The following is a 20,176-nucleotide window of genomic DNA, read 5'->3' as shown; positions in this document are numbered from 1 at the left end:
TCATATTACTCTCAATTTTCACTCTTATACGATCAACCCCTATTTTTCCATCCCGATTAATATTTTTTTTATTCTATGCACAGATCCGCAATAAGGTTGCAAGATGGCAATCAAATATTATAATTGTAGTACGATAAATTCTTATTCAGAGTTTATAATTTCAAGTTCCTTTAATTATGATTTTTTTAAAATTGAATTTGGTCTCCCGCCCTCGCCCGTCGACTACTGATCAACTATCAATCGATCAGCTATCCCCGCCAGGTGTCACCACTCATCCAGCAAACATCACGTAGTAGGGATGAGAACGAAGCCGGTCTCCTGTCTTACTTACTCACTATACATCATAGATTATACACTTAATATATTTGTGAGCTATACAATACTATACATTTTTCAGCCATGTTTTATTGGTTTTATTTGTGTATCAATAGTATGTTCAGTAGGTCTGAGAATCGGCTACTATCTATTTTTCATACCCCTAAGTGAAAAGGGTGGTCTACCCCAAATATTTATTTTTTATTTTTTGGATATTTTTTTTGTTTATAATGAGGTATTATGTGGTTAAGTGAGGTTTTTTTTTCTCAGTAGAATTTCCCTAGAAATCTTATTTAAGGCAACACAACGTTTGCCGGGTCAGCTAGTATTTATATAAATTTTTAAGGGCATTCTCCATGTTAATAGTAGATTAAGTAGTGTAGTTTAATGTTTTGTGAATAAAATTATTTCCTTACTCGGCACATTTGTCTTGTTTAGTTGGCGAACATGGCTTAGACTTCGTCTCACGAAAGAAGTCTCACGGCGGTAAATGGAACTAATATGACAGGTCGGCCATGTTTGTCGGTATCAGGTGCTGTCAAGTGTTGTTGTTGTGTTCGTTTCCATTGTGTTTTTTATTCATTTGTCGTATTTAAACTATTATTTACGATGCCTAAAGTTGTAAAAAGTGCTGGTCGAGAAATAATATTGAAGGTGAAGGAGTTTTGTGAAGCAGAACAGAAGAATCAGGGGGTTTTGATACCAATAAACAATGTTCGTAAGAGAGTAGCCGTCATGACAGGTACTTAGTTGGGGATACCAGTTATGTGATTTTTACCATTTTATTTGGAACTTTTTTATGGTTTCGTACCTATTGTTAGATTAAAGTATTTTATTATTGTTTAAGATTTAAACATTTCATTAAAGTTTATCAACACTATTGAAAATTCTGAAGTGCCTATTTTGTTTTATATCTATTAAAAAAATTCCAGGTGTGTCTGAGAAAACAGTTTCGAGGATAACACAAGAAAGAAAAGGAGCGGCTAGTACTTCGAAAAGGATTGTCACACCAGGGAAGAGTCGCCCACGTGCAAAAAAAATTTATTTGGATGGATTCGATCTATGTGCTATTCGCCATAAAATTCACCAGTTTTATACGGTAAAAAAAGAACTTCCTACTTTAAATAAATTACTCGCAGTGTTAAAAGAAGACATTGGGTTTGAAGGAAGCCGCGCCACGCTACATAGAATACTGCAAATTATTGGTTTTAAATACAAACGATGCCAGTCAAAAAGGAAGCTATTAATGGAACGGTACGATATAACTGCTTGGCGCGCTAGATACATAGAAAAGATAAGAAAAAAATCGAACCGTAGAGAAAAGACCCGTGGTGCTCTTGGATGAAACCTATATCCATAATACATATCATGCCAAAAGTTGTTGGCAAAGTGCAGAAGTGCCAGGGCTATTCACTACCGAGTACGTTGGGAGTAGGTGGATAATTGCTCATGCTGGATCTGAAAATGGTTTTGTTGAGAATGCTCTATTAATTTTTAAATCCCAGTCAAAGTCATCAGATTATCATGACGATATGAACTCCGATAATTTTCTAAAGTGGATAACTGAAAAGGTAATCCCAAATTTGCCTGAAAAGTCACTTGTGGTTATGGACAATGCACCATACCACTGCACACAGCTAAACAAAGCGCCAACAATGGCAAATTTAAAAAGTGAAATGCAACAGTGGTTGCTTGAAAAAAATATTAATTTTGAACTGACCTGGACGAAAGCCGTATTGTTTGATTTAATTAAACAAAATAAAGGACAACCAACTTATGCCGTAGATGAACTTTTAAAAAGCTACAACCATGAAATTCTGAGACTACCACCATATCACTGCGATCTTAATCCAATTGAAAAAATATGGAGTCTTGTAAAAAGACGCGGCTGAGAAAAATGTTGATCAGGATCCGAAAAAAATTTTAAAATTGACGGAAGAAGCGTTTACTAGCGTGACTCCAGAAGATTGGTTTGTTCAGTGCAAACATGTGGAGCATTTAGAGGATGAATATTTTAGGAATGATGGACTGATGGATGAAGAAATGGACCGGATCATTATACCAACAGCAAGTGATAGTGAAACAGAGTCGGATGACGAAAGTAATATGGGACTATGATTCAGGTAGTGACTGTTGTATGTCTGGAATAAACCCGATCGGTGACCATAATTATGTTGTTAAAATATAGTTAAAATATAATTAAAATTATATTTTATTTACAGTGCTTTCTTTCTGTTATGTATGTACATATACATAAAATAGCGAATTGTTCAATTTTATTTACTACCTGTCACTAGCACTCCGTCCTCTAACCAGGGGATCATAGATTATACACTTAATATATTCGACAGGGGATTTTTCGGAATTCAATAGCAAACGCTGGTAGCATTTCATCGCATGCTCGCAGCGCCGCGTCTGCGAGACTTCTTTCGTGAGACGAAGTCTTTATGAAAAGCCATTTTTTTTTTTTTTATTGCTTAGGTGTGTGGACGAGCTCACAGCCCACCTGGTTTTAAGTGGTTACTGGAGCCCATAGACATCTACAACGTAAATGCGCCACACACCTTGAGATATAGTTCTAAGGTCTCAGTATAGTCACAACGGCTGCCCCACCCTTCAAACCGAAACGCATTACTGCTTCACGGCAGAAATAGGCGGGGCGGTGGTACCTACCCGTGCGGACTCACAAGAGGTCCTACCACCAATAATTACGCAAATTATAATTTTGCGGGTTTGATTTTTATTGCACGGTGTTATTCCTTCACCGTGGAAGTCAATCGTGAACATTTGTTATATTTTATAGTTATATACCTATTTGTATTTTGATTATAGTAAAGTTATGGCGGATTTAGATTGGATCCATTGGCAGGTGGTACCCCGCAGGTTGGTGTACCACCTAAATGCCATCCTTGGGCCCGCGGTCCGCTCCCAGCATCTGCTGATCGTCCAGTCCCACATCCTGCGCGCACCTCAGGCGCAGGGTCCTCGTAAGAGATTTGGCCCCTAGCCCACAAAAAAGACTGACTCAGAGCATAAGTTTTTATTTAGAGAAAGTATACTAACTTTCACTAATGACAATGTAATTCTCATGTATTAAATTCTCTTTGCGCAATATTCCTTTTGATTCCAGAACGTCTAGCCTTTTGACGTTTTCGGAAATAATTAAAACGCAATACGCAATTACAAATTGAATTGAATGTAATATTCAGAAATTATGTATAGTAAGAAGAAGAAATTACGAAAGTTTGATGTAATTTATGATAACACAAGCAGAAATGCGATCCCGAAGAGAGGATACTACTCGGAGCTCGTGTCCGATATGACAAAAGACGATCCAAATAAAGATATATGCGTTAAGAAGAGAATGAAGATGATCTTACAGGTTTACATACTTCCAATCTCACGAATCCTACCATTCTTCCTTTCAGCGAAGTCTGAGATAAGCTCTGGACGATAACTTTTCAAACCGCATCAAATTTACGCAGTACTGGAGTAGCTATAGTTTACGTTTAGGCCAAGACTTAGTTTTTGATGCATCAATCAAACTGCTTAGTCGACTGGATCCGTGTAGACGCGTAGGATCATTACTAGTTTGGTTGACGCGGAAGCGCTATTAAAGTTAATTGCTATTAATAATAAAGTTCATACGTCAGTCACTAGTGCTTTGCTGTGTAGTAATTAAGGAGATTTAAGCACGTCGTTAATGTTGTTATTTTGTCAATTAAAATGTATGTTCTATGTATTATGCATTTATGTAATATTTACATTCCGCATAACCATAGCTGCTGCACCCGATAGCTAAAGGACTAAAATACTCAGTAGCCGGAGACATCAACGCTGATAACACCAAACGATTCCTTGTTCTTATTGTCCCTTCCTCGAAATTATTGCTCAAGTTCTGTAACTGTGGCTATCTTAGATTATGTTTGACAAAAATCTGTATCTTGGTAACGAAATTGAAATTTAGACGTTAAGCTTGCAGATAGAAGTTCCGAACGACAATAATTATTGCTTGATTCAAGGCGAAAACGGATAAATTGGCTCCAACGCTTATTTCTCTGCCGAAGCCGCCAAAGCAAAAGATTTTGTTACCTCCGGGTCGGTGGACGACTTACCGTGAAGATGAAAGTATTGTTAGTATAGTATACCAGTACGGGGTACGGGTGTAATAGTAACTTTTTTATTTATTTAATTTTACTTTGATTATTGGAAATGAATCACATTGTTGATAAAATTTATAACAACTCTTACTAAAAAACAATCCTAGATTATTGGAGGATTCAAGGGGTCCTGGTGCAACCAGTGCGACTGAACTTCAACACACAGACGCCCACGCGAACCTTCAGTATACGAGTATACTAACGTTGTTTGTTCGTTGGATTTTCTCATATTTGTGTAGGTGCTTACGTCATTACAAGCTTACAGCAAAAATATAATGAATTGTTAGAATAAAGCGGCAAAACTGGATCCAAAATAATTAATGAAAAGAACGAATTATCTACTTTTAAATTTTATTTCATTCGTGTTGAGTGTACTGTTACTTTTATTTTTATAGCAATTTCCATTCGAGACATTTGTGCCAAAGCTTCAGTTTCTGAACGTGGTCCCTCCCAAGGAGATTCCTCGACTCGTGAAGATCGAGAGATTGAGAAGAAAATTCTTGGCCGCCAATATCAAGGTGCCAAAATGTTTACAGTTCGTTGTTTGTGTTCATTGACCATAGTGTTAGAGGCCCAGGCGCACCGCTATCTTCTGTAAAATAATCTCTCGGATACTTGTTTGAAGATCTGAACATAGTTTATTAGGACTGGTTTTAGTCGATGCTAGACTAACATAAGGCCCTGAATCTAAACGAGGAATTTATTTTCTTTATATTATTTTAGCAATAGCAATAATTATCAAATCTGACCAAAATCGAAATCGGGTTGTTAATCATTTAGATATAGATATTAATAAAATGTAATTATGGACGATGGCCCCGAGACTGTAACGGCAGTTGTCGTGTGATAAGTGGTCACCAGTCGACGCGTGTTCGTCGTCACCCGCCCTCATTCTATTAGGTCTGTTGTCAAATCTTTAAGTCGGAACTTAAGACTGCTTTACGTCAGAAATTGGGTTGGCAATGCCTACCCGTGCGTGGACTTAATGAACTAGACTCAGATTCTTATGATTATCTCTGCCCTTGCACTCATTCGAGTTTTGTCCTTTTCTAACCGTGCAGTAACAACATCACTAACGTTTATAATAAACAGAAAATGCTTCGTGATCTCGGAGTGCAGCCGTTCTGGCTGGTTCCTATCGAAGACCTCAAGGTTGATGACCAGCTTTGCTATGGACTCTACAGTCCTTTTCCCAAGTTGGAATTGGAAATTTTCGATAACACTGACTTCGACTGTCGGTGAGTGCACGTCCAATCACTGTCTCGGACCACTTTTAAACACATTTCACATTAGGTTTTTGTTTTGGAGGGCAGATGATCTTACGACTCATCTTTTAAGTGATTATTGCAATCCTTAAGCATCAGAACGTGATTACCACCACCTATCGCGAAATACAATATCGAAACCTCAGTAACTGGATGTATAGAGACTAAGCCATCCTTCGAGCTGGAACGTATGGCTGCTTCGTGGCAGGAATAAGCAGGATGGTAGTACCCGCCCATGCGAGCGTATTCTACAACCTACTGCATCTGTCTGCATCGCATTGGAGCTCGCCATCAGCTGTGGGCCCCGTAACAGATCAATCGGGCGATTCCCCGCTGAAACGTTCGTGGCCTAATGGATAGGACGTCCAGAGTAGTCGCATACAATGATTATAGCCCGAGTTTATATAAGTACATATGTATCTGGGGATATACGTACTTATAACTAAATTTCACGAAGACGATAGGGAGTAGTGAATGATACCAAAATAATAAGAAATTGCGCCGCTGTGTCCTGACCGTGATAGGGTCGAGATACTTACCTTCTGCACTGGAAACAATGGTACAATAACAACCAGATGGCTCGTAGATCATAAATGGACAGCATAACAAAACGCGTGAGCACTCGTGAACGTTCACAAATGACTCGTACTTCCAGCATACCGTCGGAATGGTTATCGCTAGGACTAATCGAAGGTGAGCAGTATCCGTGCCCAGGGCTGGCGTTCATTCCCAAAGATGATGCGAAACCAACCAAGGGGAACGTGGACCTTATTCAGACCTTCAACACTTTGTATGAGGTTAGTGCGTCAATAGACTCCTCCCCATCCACGCGGGGCCCGCAGACGTGAAGTGTATTCAGGTTACCGTCACATCATATAGTATTGGGAACTAATCTTGGAGTGGAAAGAGGAACTTGTAGTCACTTACTATATCTCCTAATAAATAGCTGAACTGGATAAACTAAACTAACTAACTTTTGCAGGCATGTGCTTGGCCATGTCCCTGGCATTGCTGAAGCCTATGGACGACGGTAACCACTCACCATCAGGTGGGACGTATGCTCGTCTGCCTAAAAGGGCAATAAAAAAAACTAAAATTATAGGTCTGAAACTGCTTAAGTGACTGACCTCCAGGCTAAATTAATTACAATATATCATAGAACAATAATATTAGACTAGTCCCTAAGTTTAAAGAAGTATCGAAAAATTGTCCTAATGAATGAGACGCCCGGTGCATTCTTATCGAGCCTTGCGGATCTGCCGATGTTCGAATTCTGGAAACAGGTACGGCCTTGCCTATTTCTGCCGTCAAGCAGTAATGCGTGCAATGGCGGATCCAGGGGGGGGTCATGGGGGTCATGACCACCCCCTGAGCTGGTTCCAGGATTTAGGTGGACCACTAATTGAATATAATGATTTTATTTATATATTTTGTCACCATACAGATTTTATGTAACTGCATACCTTCAATATTTAATTAATTTAATATAATATAATAACTTTGTATAATGGCAAATTTCTGGGAACGAACGCATCTAAATTTGACTATATGACCCCCTCCTGGCGCCAAAGCTGGATCCGCCCTTGAATGCGTGTCGGTTTGAATTATGGGGCGCCCTTGCACTCTAAAACTAAGATTTAGAATAAATGTCTAGTCGTGGAAGGCGGCATTTACGTCATTGACGTCCAATGTCTCCGGTGACCACTTATCACTAGGTGGGCCGTTAGGTGGTTACACAATCCCTTATTGTTCTACCAGCTCGTTCTGTTGTTGACAGTGGACCAATGTTGCGGCTTTTAGTTTTGATGAAAAAACGGAGAAGTGGGAGGTGATGGCGCTGGATGGAACCAAGAGGAGATACAAGTACATTTTTATTGACTTCTGATCACACGCGACTCCAAGGCTTTGTTCGTTTAATTCCAACACGTGATGTCGCGCCGTTTCAAACAAAATGAGAGTTGTGTTTCCCGGGATGTGTTCCATAAATGGTGCTCCGCGGAATACTTTGAGAAGATCACGTCATCCCGTAGAGTTATTGTTTTATGGAATCGAATGCGCACAACCCTATTTGACGTGCTAAGTTTTTATTTGGGTAGAAATCAACGCTGAGATCTGGTCTTGAAAATGTTTTTGCGGGAGGAAGAAGAAATGTATGCTAAAAGTATTTTTGCAGCATCCCTCGCATCAGACTCATGTTCAAAGCTGACGATCCAGAGACATTCGCGCGTCGGGTCAAATTTGCTGTTGACCTGCGCCGGGAAGTTGAAAACAATCTCAGGTACTAACTGCGTACTCATTAGCGTCAGTAGTAGTTTGGTACATTATCCCTCTGCGAGTGCTGACTGTAATGATTAAGAAAACTTCTGTCCAAAATTTCATTTAATGTAGTCGTATTTCCGGGCGTTCTAAACAGACCTTATACGTGTCCACGGCTCGAACGAAATATGCTTCTAACTCTTTTGTCCGTAGATCTTGTAGGTTGTATGATGCTAAGTTCTCTAATGCTGATATCTTTTGCTTGTCACTTGTAGCATATAGAAAAGCTGTTTTAAAATATTTATAATGTGATTTAGTCCCATGAGTATTATAGTTTTATAGTGTAAGTTGATGTATAAAATAATATATGCGTATTGTGTTGCTTTTGTTTTTTTGTAATTTAAATTTCTAAATTTCTCTTCTCTGTTCGCTTTCTACTTATATGTGATTTTGATTGCGGAAACATATTTGGTTATTGTTTTAGCTATATTTTTCAAAATATTATATGTTTGTATTGTACTGTTTGTTTCCCAAATAAATAAATAAAAACAATTGATTGGGCAAGTTCAAAAGTATTTTGTTTGGTGCTAAGGTTCTATCTGTATCTGGACTGCCTCCTGTTGGACGGCTTGTCGAGTATGCCTCTACAGTTCATGCCCAAGGTCCTGAGCATGGTGCGGGTCCACAAGCAGGCGAGGAACGTCGACGAGGAGCATCTTCGTGCGTTGATTAACGAGGTACCTGTACTGTTCCCGCGCGCCGTGACACGACCGGAACCGTAACGACTTATCGGCCTGAGGCTGCTTGCTCGAGTTCTCACAGCGAAGGAGTTCAGTTTAGAATTTAATGATGAAGTTTCTGGCTCACGGGACGTCGTTTTATGACCGTTCCTTTGCGGTTGAAGCAGTCCGTTTATGGAATGCACTACCCATAAGCATCAAACAATCGTCCTCGCTGGAAATTTTCAAGTTCAGGTTAAAATCGCACTACCTTGCACAATAATATGGCTCCTACGATATAACTGTACAAGTTGCTACTTATTTTGTATTTACTTGTATATTTTTAGTATTTATTTGTATTTAATCGTATGTAAGTCTATCTTATATGGTATTTATTTTTCACATGTGTATATAAGTATAGGTTTTTATGTAAGTTTATTAAGATATAGCATCGTCCATGCTAGTTTGCGTATTCCTCACCCTGCAAGGTTGCTTGGAAGAGATCGCTTTCAGCGATAAGGCCGCCAATTTATGTCACCGTCTATTATTTTTTTTATATGCTTACTCTGTACATGTGTCAAATAAAGAGTTATATTATTGTTATTATTATTTATTTTGCAACTTGTTAAGTGTGATTTCGCTCCAGATTGGCTCTTTTGACATTAATTCCAAAAATAAATAAGCCAGTGTACAAGAGTGTACTCCTCTTTTTCAGGCAAATTTATCATACAGCAAAATCGAAGGAAAAATGAAGATCCTTCAGACGATGAAGTCTTATCCGGAATTGTATAATTTTATAGTCGCACCCACTAAGGAGTACGAGCCTCCCGTCCCAGATTATGGTGAGCTCACTTGTAACAGAGCATCTTGTAATCTGTGGCTTTTAATAAAACATTAATTTCTGTGAAATCTTCGCTACAAAAGTTTTAAATTTTTATATTTTAATTTCAAATTATGGTGGTACGTCATCGTGCCGGCCGGCCCTATTACGAAAACAAAATTAACGTGGGTTCAGACATAAGGAAGGCTTTTTAAGTGCAAACTAATCTGACAGCGAACTTATATTGAATAGTGACGACATTATTCACGTGTGCCCTACACACCGCATCTAATGCCAAAACACGTAGGCAAAGGACAGAGCATCTCCACTGGAACCCTGCAGGATGTCACGCTGCTAGCTCAGAGCTGGTGTGACTGCTCTCTTTGATATTGTGTTTCGGAAGTATCGCTAAGTCATGGACTGCTGTATGCTGGTCTGCCATGTGAGCGTGATGCGTAGTGATGTGATGGAATGCACCAGGTAAGTTGGAGTGTCTGATGGAGCAGTTCGGGGACCGGGTGCGGTACAACCAGTGGCGGTCCTTGTTCGTCCTGTCCGAGTCTGTGTCCTGCTTGCTGCTGGTCATTGATGAATGCCTCAAGGTGAAGTTAAATTTATATTTCGGCTAACTCAGAAGTTTTTGATTAATAAATATTCATAAAAAAAACAGTAATGCAATTGAACATATTTAACTTTATGCTCGAAGGTCTAGTAGTGGTGATGGTTACTATCTCTAGCTCATTTTTTTTTTCGCTTAGATGGGTGGACGAGCTCACAGCCCACCTGGTGTTAGGTGGTTACAGGAGCCCATAGACACCTACAACGTAAATGCGCCACCCACCTTGAGATATAAGTTCTAAGGTCTCGGTATAGTTACAACGGCTGCCCCACCCTTCAAACCGAAACGCATTACTGCTTCACGGCAGAAATAGGCAGGGCGGTGGTACCTACCCGTGCGGACTCACAAGAGGTCCTACCATCAGTAATTACGCAAATTATAATTTTGCGGGTTTGATTTTATTACACGATGTTATTCCTTCACCGTGGAAGTCAATCGTGAACATTTTTTAAGTACGTATTTCATTAGAAAAATTGGTACCCACCTGCGGGATTCGAACAGCGTTGCATCGCTACATACGAATGCACCGGACGTCTGATCCTTTGGACCACGACGACTCAATGGTTTTATGTATATGAATGACAATATCTTATCCAATCCTACGTGCTGAAGTTTCAGTTCCTTTTGTCACGTCCGCTGAGCTGCGGCTCTAGTGTTAGTGTTGCTCCTTGCATGTAGCGATGTGCTCACTACAGCTACTACAGTTCCTGCCCTTGTCTAACTGTGGATGGAGAGTCATAACGTGTTTCGATCTGCAGAGAACAGCACTTACTATTTTAATATTAGACATATTCGGTTTTTTTTTCCTACCTAAGCTAATCTACGGTAACTTTAGAGGGCTATGCCAGCGCAACCGGACTAGTAGATGAGCTCACGGGGCTCTAACCTGGAGACGTTGCTAACACTGGCCCTAACAAGAACAGTGCTTCACAGAATCTACCACCGGATCGGAATCGCGACCCACTGAGAAGATCCGACGAGAAACTCAGTGGGCAACATTCTGTGTATCATGAGCTCGTCTGTGAATCTAAGCTAGTCCAAATGGAAAATCAATTTAACATTGTTTGTTCTGATAATTATAAAGTTCACCGTGGGTTTTGAAAACAGGTGGAATCAATGTTGTTCTTCACGAGTAACTATGGCAGGAACGCCACCCTTGCCGAGTTCGATGCTGCGCAGCAACACTGTACTTCTATGGTAGGTTGAATGCGGTAACTCCTCATAGTCTAGTAAGTAAGTCCCTAGTCTATATTTTGAACCTAATACCCTTAACTGACAGATGAGGTGTACAAGTATGGAGACCTGCCTTGTAAGCCGTAACGCGCCGGTACGAGCCTTAGCTATCGAGCATTTCCCGTCGTGGCATTTACCAGTGTCACCGTATAATTTGCTAGCAAAAATCTATGCATAAACATGATATACATATTAAATGTTTTTTCAATGAAACTCGTCAACTATTAATGCACGGTATTTTGTACCTACCATATAATTGAGGCGACGTTCATCCTGTAATTCGTGTACCTTGTTGTCAACTCGCCGATGTTCTGAACTAGTGATCACTTGGCTGGTACAACTAATTAAATATATTTTGACGATTTGTCCGCGTTCAGCAAGTTTTACCTAATTGGTCTGGTGGTAGTGGTAGGATGTCTCTTACTGGTGGTAGGTCGTCCACACGGGTAGGTACCACCACCCCGCCTATTTCTGCTGTGAAGCAGTGATACCTTTCGGTTTGTAGGGTGGGGCAGCCGTTGTAACTATACTGAGACCTTAGAACTTACGTATATCTCAAGGTGGGTGGTGCATTTACGTTGTAGATGTCTATGGGCTCCAGTAGCCACTTAACACCAGGTGGGCTGTGAGCTCGTCCATCTATCTTAGCAATAAAAAAAATACACCATCTGCCAAACAGTCGCATCAATCGACACGAGTAGATGGACCGTCTTGCCGATTAAGCGACGGACAATTTGAAATGCTCAGTATTGACTGTCTTACGGCTCGTAGCTATGAAGCCTCAAGGGAATCAATTTCGTTTCGTAGTTGCTGAAGTATCTGAACATGACCTGGCTGAACAACACGGCGCATGCCATCCGAATGTCCTTCAGGGATGTCGGTAAAGGGTAAGTTCAACTGTGCAGAGTTTAGTCCGTGTATAACTTATTAGATGTAATTGACAAGCACACATGACGTCACGGGAGACGTCCTTTGAAGCTGAGGGAGTGTTTTACCGAGACCTTGAGATACAATAACTATATACCACGAGTCCCATAAGCTACGAACACTGGTAGTAACAAACCATCGAATGGACTCAAGCTCCCTAATTTTTTTGGGCACCTTGTAAGTTCTTATTCTTATCTTGGTCCTTATCGTGACAACGAACTACTCAAAGTTGTATCTGACAGGCAATATTAGAAGACAAATGTTATTACAGACAGACGATATAGTTGTTCTTGGTCATAAATCAGGATTGTGAGTCGCATCGACTATTTTGATGTAAGATCATCGGACCTGGGTCTGTTGAGGACTAGACAGTTGAACTCTGGAGATGCGTCTGCCTTGCAGGTGGTTCAACATATACGAGAAGAAGTGGCAGTTCTACGGCGTGAGCAAGCTGTGCCGGTTCTTGCAATTGATTCGGTTCCGGATGCAGGTACACTAGTGCTGTCGCTTATTGTACCTACATGTAACATAAGGAAGGGAAACAGACCAGTTAGTGACACGAAAAGTGGACTTTGATCAAATAAAGACCCTTATTTTAGATATAGCTGAAATATTTTTCTCAGCAAGTAGTAATGATGCAAGTTTTACCAGTGTTCCTTCTTTGGCTGAGACACTAGTGTCGCAGTTTTCTGATGGTTCCCGGAACTTTAATGTTGTTCACATTAATGCCCAGAGCGTACCAGCACATTTTCCTGATATGCTGGCAAGTTTTAGCTGTGAGAACATCCACGCCATTCTTATTTCCGAATCATGGCTTAAGCCTTGTCTCCCTTCATGTTCGTATGCTTTACCTGGCTTCCGTCTTATTCGCAACGATCGCATAAGTGGTGGTGGCGGTGGTGTAGCCATATATCTCCGTACACACATTGAGTATACAATAATTAGTCTGTCTGCACAGCCTCCTCCACCTAATGCCGGTGAGCATCTTTTTCTGGAAGTGGAGCTAAACCACCGTAAAGTTCTCTTGGGTGTCTACTACTCACCTTCGTCACATTTAGATTTTTTCTCATCCTTTGAAGGCATCCTCGAAACTTTAGTTCCTTCTTACAACCATTGCATAATAATGGGTGATTTTAACACATGTCTTCTTAAAAGTAATAGTCGTTCTTCTTCTTTTCTATCTGTTACCGAATCTTGTAATTTATCTATTCTCCCTTTAAATGCTACACATACTTTCCCCAACTGTACCCCGTCACTTCTTGACCTAATTTTGATTAGCTCTCGAGATCACGTCGCTAAACACGGACAGTGCTCAGCCGATGCGTTTTCTTACCACGATTTACTTTTCCTTTCTTATAAGGTTCGCCCCCCCACTTGGGAGCAGACCGCGAACCCAAGGAATTTTAGGGCCCTACCGCACTAAACGACTCCCTAGCACTCTTAGACTCGACGTCCGATCTCCGTCCGGGGTCAAAACCCGATCAGAGTAGGGGGGTCCCCGTGGTCAACACTACAACCAGACACGCGGCGCTACCCCGAGGTCTGGTGTTTAGTTACCTTAATTTATGTTACACAGTGCTCGAATTCGATTCTCATTAGGAGTTGAAATCGTTGCGAAGAAAATGTTTGGTATTTGGGGTCCAACTGTAATTGTTCCGTCTCGTGCCTCTCTCATATAACTAGTCAGGTCATAAGTATTGTCACACAGTAAAAACTTTTCTTTTAGAATGCTGGCCACAAAAAAGTTTATTAAATTCGAATTTCGAATTGTTCATGAAAATGAAAACGTATACTTTTAGAATTTTACTCATTTTGAAATATGGAGTGGACGCTTAAAGAAGACCGTGTTGCAGTTATTGCGTTGCATCGTTGCGGTTACGCGCCAATTAAAATTTTTAACATACTGAAAAATTTGAATATAACCAAAAGATTCGTTTATCGTACCATCAAACGATACAATGAAGACTCTAGTGTGTAGATGACAGGTCAAGAAGTGGTCGCCCTCGGTCTGTTAGGACTCCAGCAGTGATAAAAGCTGTGAAGGCGCGAATTCAAAGAAATCCCAAACGTAAGCAGAAACTGTTGGCCCTTCAGATGGGGTTAAGCAGAACCTCGGTGAAAAGGGTGTTAAATGAAGACTTAGGGCTTCGGGCATATCGAAGAAAAACAGGACATCGTTTGAATGCTCGTCTAATGGACCTGAGACTGAAGAGATGCCGCGCTTTGTTGAAGCGATACGCGGGAAAAAATATCGGGAAATTCTTTTTTCGGATGAAAAAAATTTTACCGTAGAAGAGAGCTACAACAAACAAAATTATAAGGTGTACGCACACAGTAGTGAAGAAGCGAGCAACCGTATTCCGCGTGTCCAACGAGGTCATTTTCCATCCTCGCTCATGGTATGGTTGGGAGTTTCTTATTGGGGCTTAACAGAGGTACATTTTTGTGAGAAAGGTGTAAAAACGAATGCAGTTGTGTATCAAAATACAGTCCTGACGAACCTTGTGGAACCTGTTTCTCATACCATGTTCAATAACAGGCACTGGGTATTCCAACAAGATTCGGCGCCAACTCATAGTGCGAAGAGCACACAAGACTGGCTGGCGGCGCGTGAAATCGACTTCATCCGGCACGAAGACTGGCCCTCCTCCAGTCCAGATTTGAATCCGTTAGATTACAAGATATGGCAACACTTGGAGGAAAAGGCGTGCTCAAAGCCTCATCCCAATTTGGAGTCACTCAAGACATCCTTGATTAAGGCAGCCGCCGATATTGACATGGACCTGGTTCGTGCTGCGATAGACGACTGGCCGCGCAGATTGAAGGCCTGTATTCAAAATCACGGAGGTCATTTTGAATAAACTTTAGTGTCATAAGAATCTATGTTTTGTTAAGTTCATTTTGGTATATGAATGGTTACATAATGAATAAACTTGTTTCAATTATTTTACATTAAACATGTGACAGAATTTATGACCTGAATAGGTAGTTACAATGCAGTAAATCCCAGCTTAGGGCTTTAACGATACAGAACATTAATATTTAACTCTGTACTTTGTTATCTCTGTGTAAATAATAAAGTAGTGATTTCATCTAAATTCTCCACTAGTATGCACTGAGGTTCTGCTTGGAGCAATCTATGGCCATGTACGTCGCAATGTGCGAGACTCCTTGTCTCTGTACCTACTCTTGTGGAGAAGACTTCGAGTGGGACCCTGAGGATCTGATCAACACGCCCTTTAGGACGTCCGCGCCAACACTCTTCTACTTCCACCTCATGATGTCCGAGAACGGACCGTACTACACCACTGATCCTGAACAGTTTGAGGTTTGTACGCCGATCAGGCATATAGAAAAGTTCTCAAGCGCTGGTAGTCTATTCTTAAGTGCTGGTCTGGTCTTAAGTTGACGTAAATGTAGCGACTAGCCCACATGATGTTGAGAGGTAATGAATAAATTTGAAATCTCAATCGCATTGTAATTATGAAAATTTTAAGTTGGACAGTACGATTCCTCGAGATGGACCTGACGGCGATACCGGCATTATAGTTTGTATCACTAGCTCTTCTATACTAATATATAAATCTAGAGTGGTTTTTACGGATGTTCCGTTATAATTACTGAACCATGCATCCTATTGACTTGAAACTTGGTATCCATGTAGAAAATACACGTACTTAATGGATAGGCTAATGTCTTGAGTTGGACTCCCTACACCAGTTGCGGGGGCGTTAATGATGAGAATATTTGTGGGGGTGAGAAATAATAATGTTAATTTTAAATGCCCAGCGAAGCGAACGGGTACGACTAGTTTGTGAATAAAACTGCTATATGAGAATTTAAAGAAACTAGTAATGAGTTGCCGCGGGCGCCAGGTCGTGACGCAGCGTCTGTTCCGCGACATGCTGTACAAATGTCACTTCATACCGCAAGTGAGCCCGATGATCATGAGGGGACTCGTCTTCGACAAAGAGTTGTACCTCACTTCCATAGGTATGGTCTCTTCGTAACTTTAATATCTCTATTTAGTATAAGTCCATGGTCAGGATGTTAAATAGAAAATGAGCCGAAAATGTTTCTGAAATACAATAATAGATGAGGTCTTTAGTGGAGACTTATTGTATTTGTGTGGGGCCTGTCAGATCTCATGCTCTTGTTTGGAATTAGTACATGAATGAGACTGCTTTCTTGTAATAATCTATACTAATATTATAAAGCTGAAGAGTTTGTTTGTTTGAGCCCGCTAATCCCACGAACTACTACGGTCCGATATGAAAAATTATTTCAGTGTTAGATAGCTCATTTATCGAGGAAGGCTATAGGTTACATAACATCACGCTAAGACCAATAAAAGCGGAGCACCAGTAAATATGTTTCAAAAAGGGGTATATTTTACCTTTTGAGAGCTTCTGCGTGCGCTGCAGAAACGGTTAAAGTATCGCTAAAAGAATATATGACAGAGTTGTTCCCATTTAAAAGATCTAAAAAAAGTCCGCGACAGCATATGTCTATATGTTAAGGTTGGCTCACTATAACGTTTTGTATGCTAACCAAATTTGTTCTAAAATAAAGCATTATTTGTGAACAATTCCACGCGGACGAAGTCGCGGGCAAAAGCTAGTTACATTATAAATTCCCTACACAAGTATCTGCTGTCTCACTCTCTCTCTCTCTCTATTATAGCCAGAGAAAGCTTATAACGAGAGCCCTACAAAACAAGTTGAAAAATCCCTAATTTACAGTAGTTGTTGGATAGTCTTCCAATCAGAAAGAAACGCTTACTATTATCCCTTTCCCATAGTAGTGGCCACATAGTTTCATATGGTAGTCTTCTCTCGGAGATCAACTTCACTTCGTTGACCCTAGTGTTTATTTTAATATGGGCCTCAGTTGACTGATTGGACCTGACTTCTCCCAGGTTTACTGGAACCGAACGTGGTCGAGTACAGGGAGCGGCTGCTGAAGGCGTACCGTCAGGCCAAAGTGCCCCTCCTCGCCTATCTGCGACAGTACGAGTGTTACACGTCTCTGTATCAGCTGGACGTGGAGCAGTATGTGGAGTGAGTTGTTTCTTGCCTTATTTTTATTTGCCCTTGTAGACACACGTGCGCACGGCCCACCTGATGGTGAGTGGTTACCGTCGCCCATGGACTTCAGTAATGCCAGGGGCAGAGCCAAGCCGCTGCCTACCGCGAAGTTCAACAAGTCGTGAAGCATGGTACGCTTATTCAGGGTTTTCAGCAGCGTTAACACAATTCTGACGGACGGACTCAAGACTGTTCAGCCTAAGCCGCTGAGATTACAAAATTGAAATTTTAGTAATTGATGTCTGCGATGTTATATTGATTTTAATTTTTTGAGGGAGTAACACAAAAGGAATACCTACTGTTGTATGGAAATCTGTAATTTTAAAGCAAGAAGTACAAAGTTTCATCTTCTGATCAGAAGCATTTACGGGTAAAAATAAATATATACCTATCCGTGTTTTTTTTAAACTTTCCCGTAATTAAAACTATGTTTGGGCATGACATTATTTTTATGCGTACCTAAATCATTTGACCCAACTCTAATGAACAACATGTAGATTTCTGTCATTGTATCGAAACGCGATACATGGTTACCGAGTATTTTGAAGTAATCAAGTTTTTCATACAATTAACGCTGTTCAGCCTCATTACTGTTTGATAAAATAAATGCCGCGAGTATTATAAATCATTGTAATTCGGGGCACCGTACTAAACTTTGATGTTATTGAAATTGAACTTCATGTCCCCAGACAGGCTGCTATTTATCCAGTGACGCTTGCGGGCTCCGAGAGTATTACGAGTATCTCCATCGTGCTGTTGCAGCGGAACTTGACATTTGTGCGAGTTGAAATCTGCTGCAGACCTTGCTTGCATAACGGCTCAATTTATATAAAGATCATCATTCCAGAAAGTTCCGCGAGGAGAAGCACTCATCCTCGGAAACTCGCGAAGAGCTCCAGATGCACTACGACGCCAAACAGGAATTGATTTGGCGCCTGCCGCAGTACATTGTGATAGGACCCTTCGCCATCAATGTAGACACCCTTAAAGTTAGTATGACAAAACTGAACAATTGGGTCCTTTTTAACTATGGTACCTTGGTCCTCGTTTGTAATCTTTGGAAAAACCAGCAGTTCTATCTCGGGATTGTTGTTAATATTTTCTAATAATTTTAAGGATGGCGTAGTAACGGAGGACTCTCTTGAATCCAAGTCGCATTGTGTGTGTTTACCAATTTCAGCAAATGTTAGTGAATAAACGATCGGAGATCATAAAGGCGTTGCTCACGATGTGGGCGGAGGAGGTGAGGCTGATGGTGGACGACGTGATTCAGGCCTACAGAGCCGTCATGAGGAAGCTGGGCGAGAAGCCAAACACCATCGAGCACGTGTTCGAGATCAGGGAGTGGATGGAGTCCGTGCCTTTTGCTCTGAAGACTCAAGATGATATCATGAAGAAGGTCTTCACGGTAGGTTATTTCCTCACCTCAGCGGAAGCAGGCAATGTTAAAATTTCAGTTGTCACCGAATGCGTAGGGCTTCAAAATTAATGATATTTCATTTAAAAGAAATTACTCTGAATTTGTTATTACTTTCAAATTATTAGAGACGAAATACACGTTTATTAACGTTCAAACTTAGAAAATAATGACATAGTTAAAGAACGTCATGATGACGTGCCTCCTCCACCAGGACTATGAAGTGCTGGACGCATTCTTCACGCCTCTAGAGAACGAAGATTTCAAGGCGCTGTGGGAAGCCATCGGATGGCCTCTGAACATCAACAAGCAAGTTAGTTACAACCAAATGAAAAGCCTTGCAATACTAATGTACAATATTATATGACGAAATTTGCCATTTTTTACTGGAGTCTAAGTGTTATATCGGAACTTAGGGGCAATGAAACGACCGTACGTAATAACAGCTGGTTTATTACTACTGTGAGCGGAGACACTGCACTAAGACATATGTTCAGGACTGTCAGCGTTAGTGGTTCCCACCGAGGCCGCGATGGGCTATTCGTGTTGTAATGTTTTGAGAGAAGTGACTATATATTCTGCTGCGAAGGTGGTGGCCACAATAGAGTTCTTGGAAGAAGAGCAGGAGAAGTTTTGGAAGCTCCACCAGCAGGACGAGCAGGCGCTGTTCGACAAGATCGACATGTTCACGGCGCAGTGCATGCAGCTCACCCTGCAGAACGACTTCAACAAGGTAACGCGCTGTGCTGCGGCACAGTGTTACTCGGGGTCCACAAGCTATTGTGGTCTCGTAATTTGGAAACTGATTATGGACTTATAGGCCGTTGAATGTATTATGCTTTGTTATTCCTCAGGTCCACGAAATAGCCAACGACATTAAAAAGGCTTGGAAGGGCATGAAGGATGCCCAGGACTGGGGCCGCCTTCTCAACCAGAGACAGAAGCTATTCGGTCAGCCGGTAGTGCCCTTCGCCGATCTCAACCGACTTGTCAAGGAATTTGAGCCGTACAGGAACCTCTGGGTAACCGCTTCGGGTATGTACACGTTGGAAATTCGAGGTCTTAGTTGACTGGGTAGAGAGGCATGTCAGCAGATGGTGCAGAGACCATCTCAACTACAGCAGTCACAAAGACAATCAGTGCAATAAAGTATACTTGGACGTTAGTCTGCTTGTAACTTGTGATAGACCCCTGGTGTTGTGTTGTGGTCCTCCAGCGTTGGGCGTCCCCTTGCCCCTGTTGGACCGATGACTTGCGGCGATATGCTGGGAGAGACTGGATGCGGAAGGCGGAGGATCATTCATTGTGGCGGACTATGGGAGAGGCCTACATCCAGCAGTGGAGAGATACTGATGATG

At 41.2% G+C, this 20,176-nt stretch overlaps 1 protein-coding gene and 1 pseudogene across 1 annotated transcript in view; both read left to right on the top strand.

Annotated features, from left to right (window-relative positions):
* The first annotated feature begins 1,185 nt into the window (after positions 1-1,185).
* On the top strand, positions 1,186-2,503 carry LOC114247395 (uncharacterized; annotated as a pseudogene).
* Positions 2,504-3,309: 806 nt separating this feature from the next.
* Positions 3,310-20,176, top strand: part of LOC114244509 (dynein axonemal heavy chain 1) — a 58,715-nt gene continuing 41,848 nt past the window's right edge. The window contains exons 1-21 of the mRNA XM_089739962.1: positions 3,310-3,697; positions 4,338-4,448; positions 4,871-4,993; positions 5,568-5,713; positions 6,396-6,537; positions 7,518-7,603; positions 7,914-8,018; positions 8,589-8,733; positions 9,431-9,557; positions 10,016-10,137; positions 11,262-11,351; positions 12,195-12,274; positions 12,717-12,804; positions 15,424-15,642; positions 16,190-16,307; positions 17,233-17,374; positions 18,249-18,390; positions 18,582-18,809; positions 19,033-19,131; positions 19,408-19,551; positions 19,673-19,853. Coding sequence (XP_089596088.1) covers positions 3,530-3,697; positions 4,338-4,448; positions 4,871-4,993; positions 5,568-5,713; positions 6,396-6,537; positions 7,518-7,603; positions 7,914-8,018; positions 8,589-8,733; positions 9,431-9,557; positions 10,016-10,137; positions 11,262-11,351; positions 12,195-12,274; positions 12,717-12,804; positions 15,424-15,642; positions 16,190-16,307; positions 17,233-17,374; positions 18,249-18,390; positions 18,582-18,809; positions 19,033-19,131; positions 19,408-19,551; positions 19,673-19,853 — 2,806 coding nt within the window. The 5' untranslated portion in view covers positions 3,310-3,529. The remainder of the gene's footprint in view (positions 3,698-4,337; positions 4,449-4,870; positions 4,994-5,567; positions 5,714-6,395; positions 6,538-7,517; positions 7,604-7,913; positions 8,019-8,588; positions 8,734-9,430; positions 9,558-10,015; positions 10,138-11,261; positions 11,352-12,194; positions 12,275-12,716; positions 12,805-15,423; positions 15,643-16,189; positions 16,308-17,232; positions 17,375-18,248; positions 18,391-18,581; positions 18,810-19,032; positions 19,132-19,407; positions 19,552-19,672; positions 19,854-20,176) is intronic.

The sequence above is a fragment of the Bombyx mandarina genome, chromosome A1 (assembly GCF_030267445.1).
Source record: "Bombyx mandarina strain Sakado chromosome A1, ASM3026744v2".
In the NCBI taxonomy this organism is placed as follows: Eukaryota; Metazoa; Arthropoda; class Insecta; order Lepidoptera; family Bombycidae; genus Bombyx; species Bombyx mandarina.
This window is presented reverse-complemented; position numbering and strand designations above follow the sequence as displayed.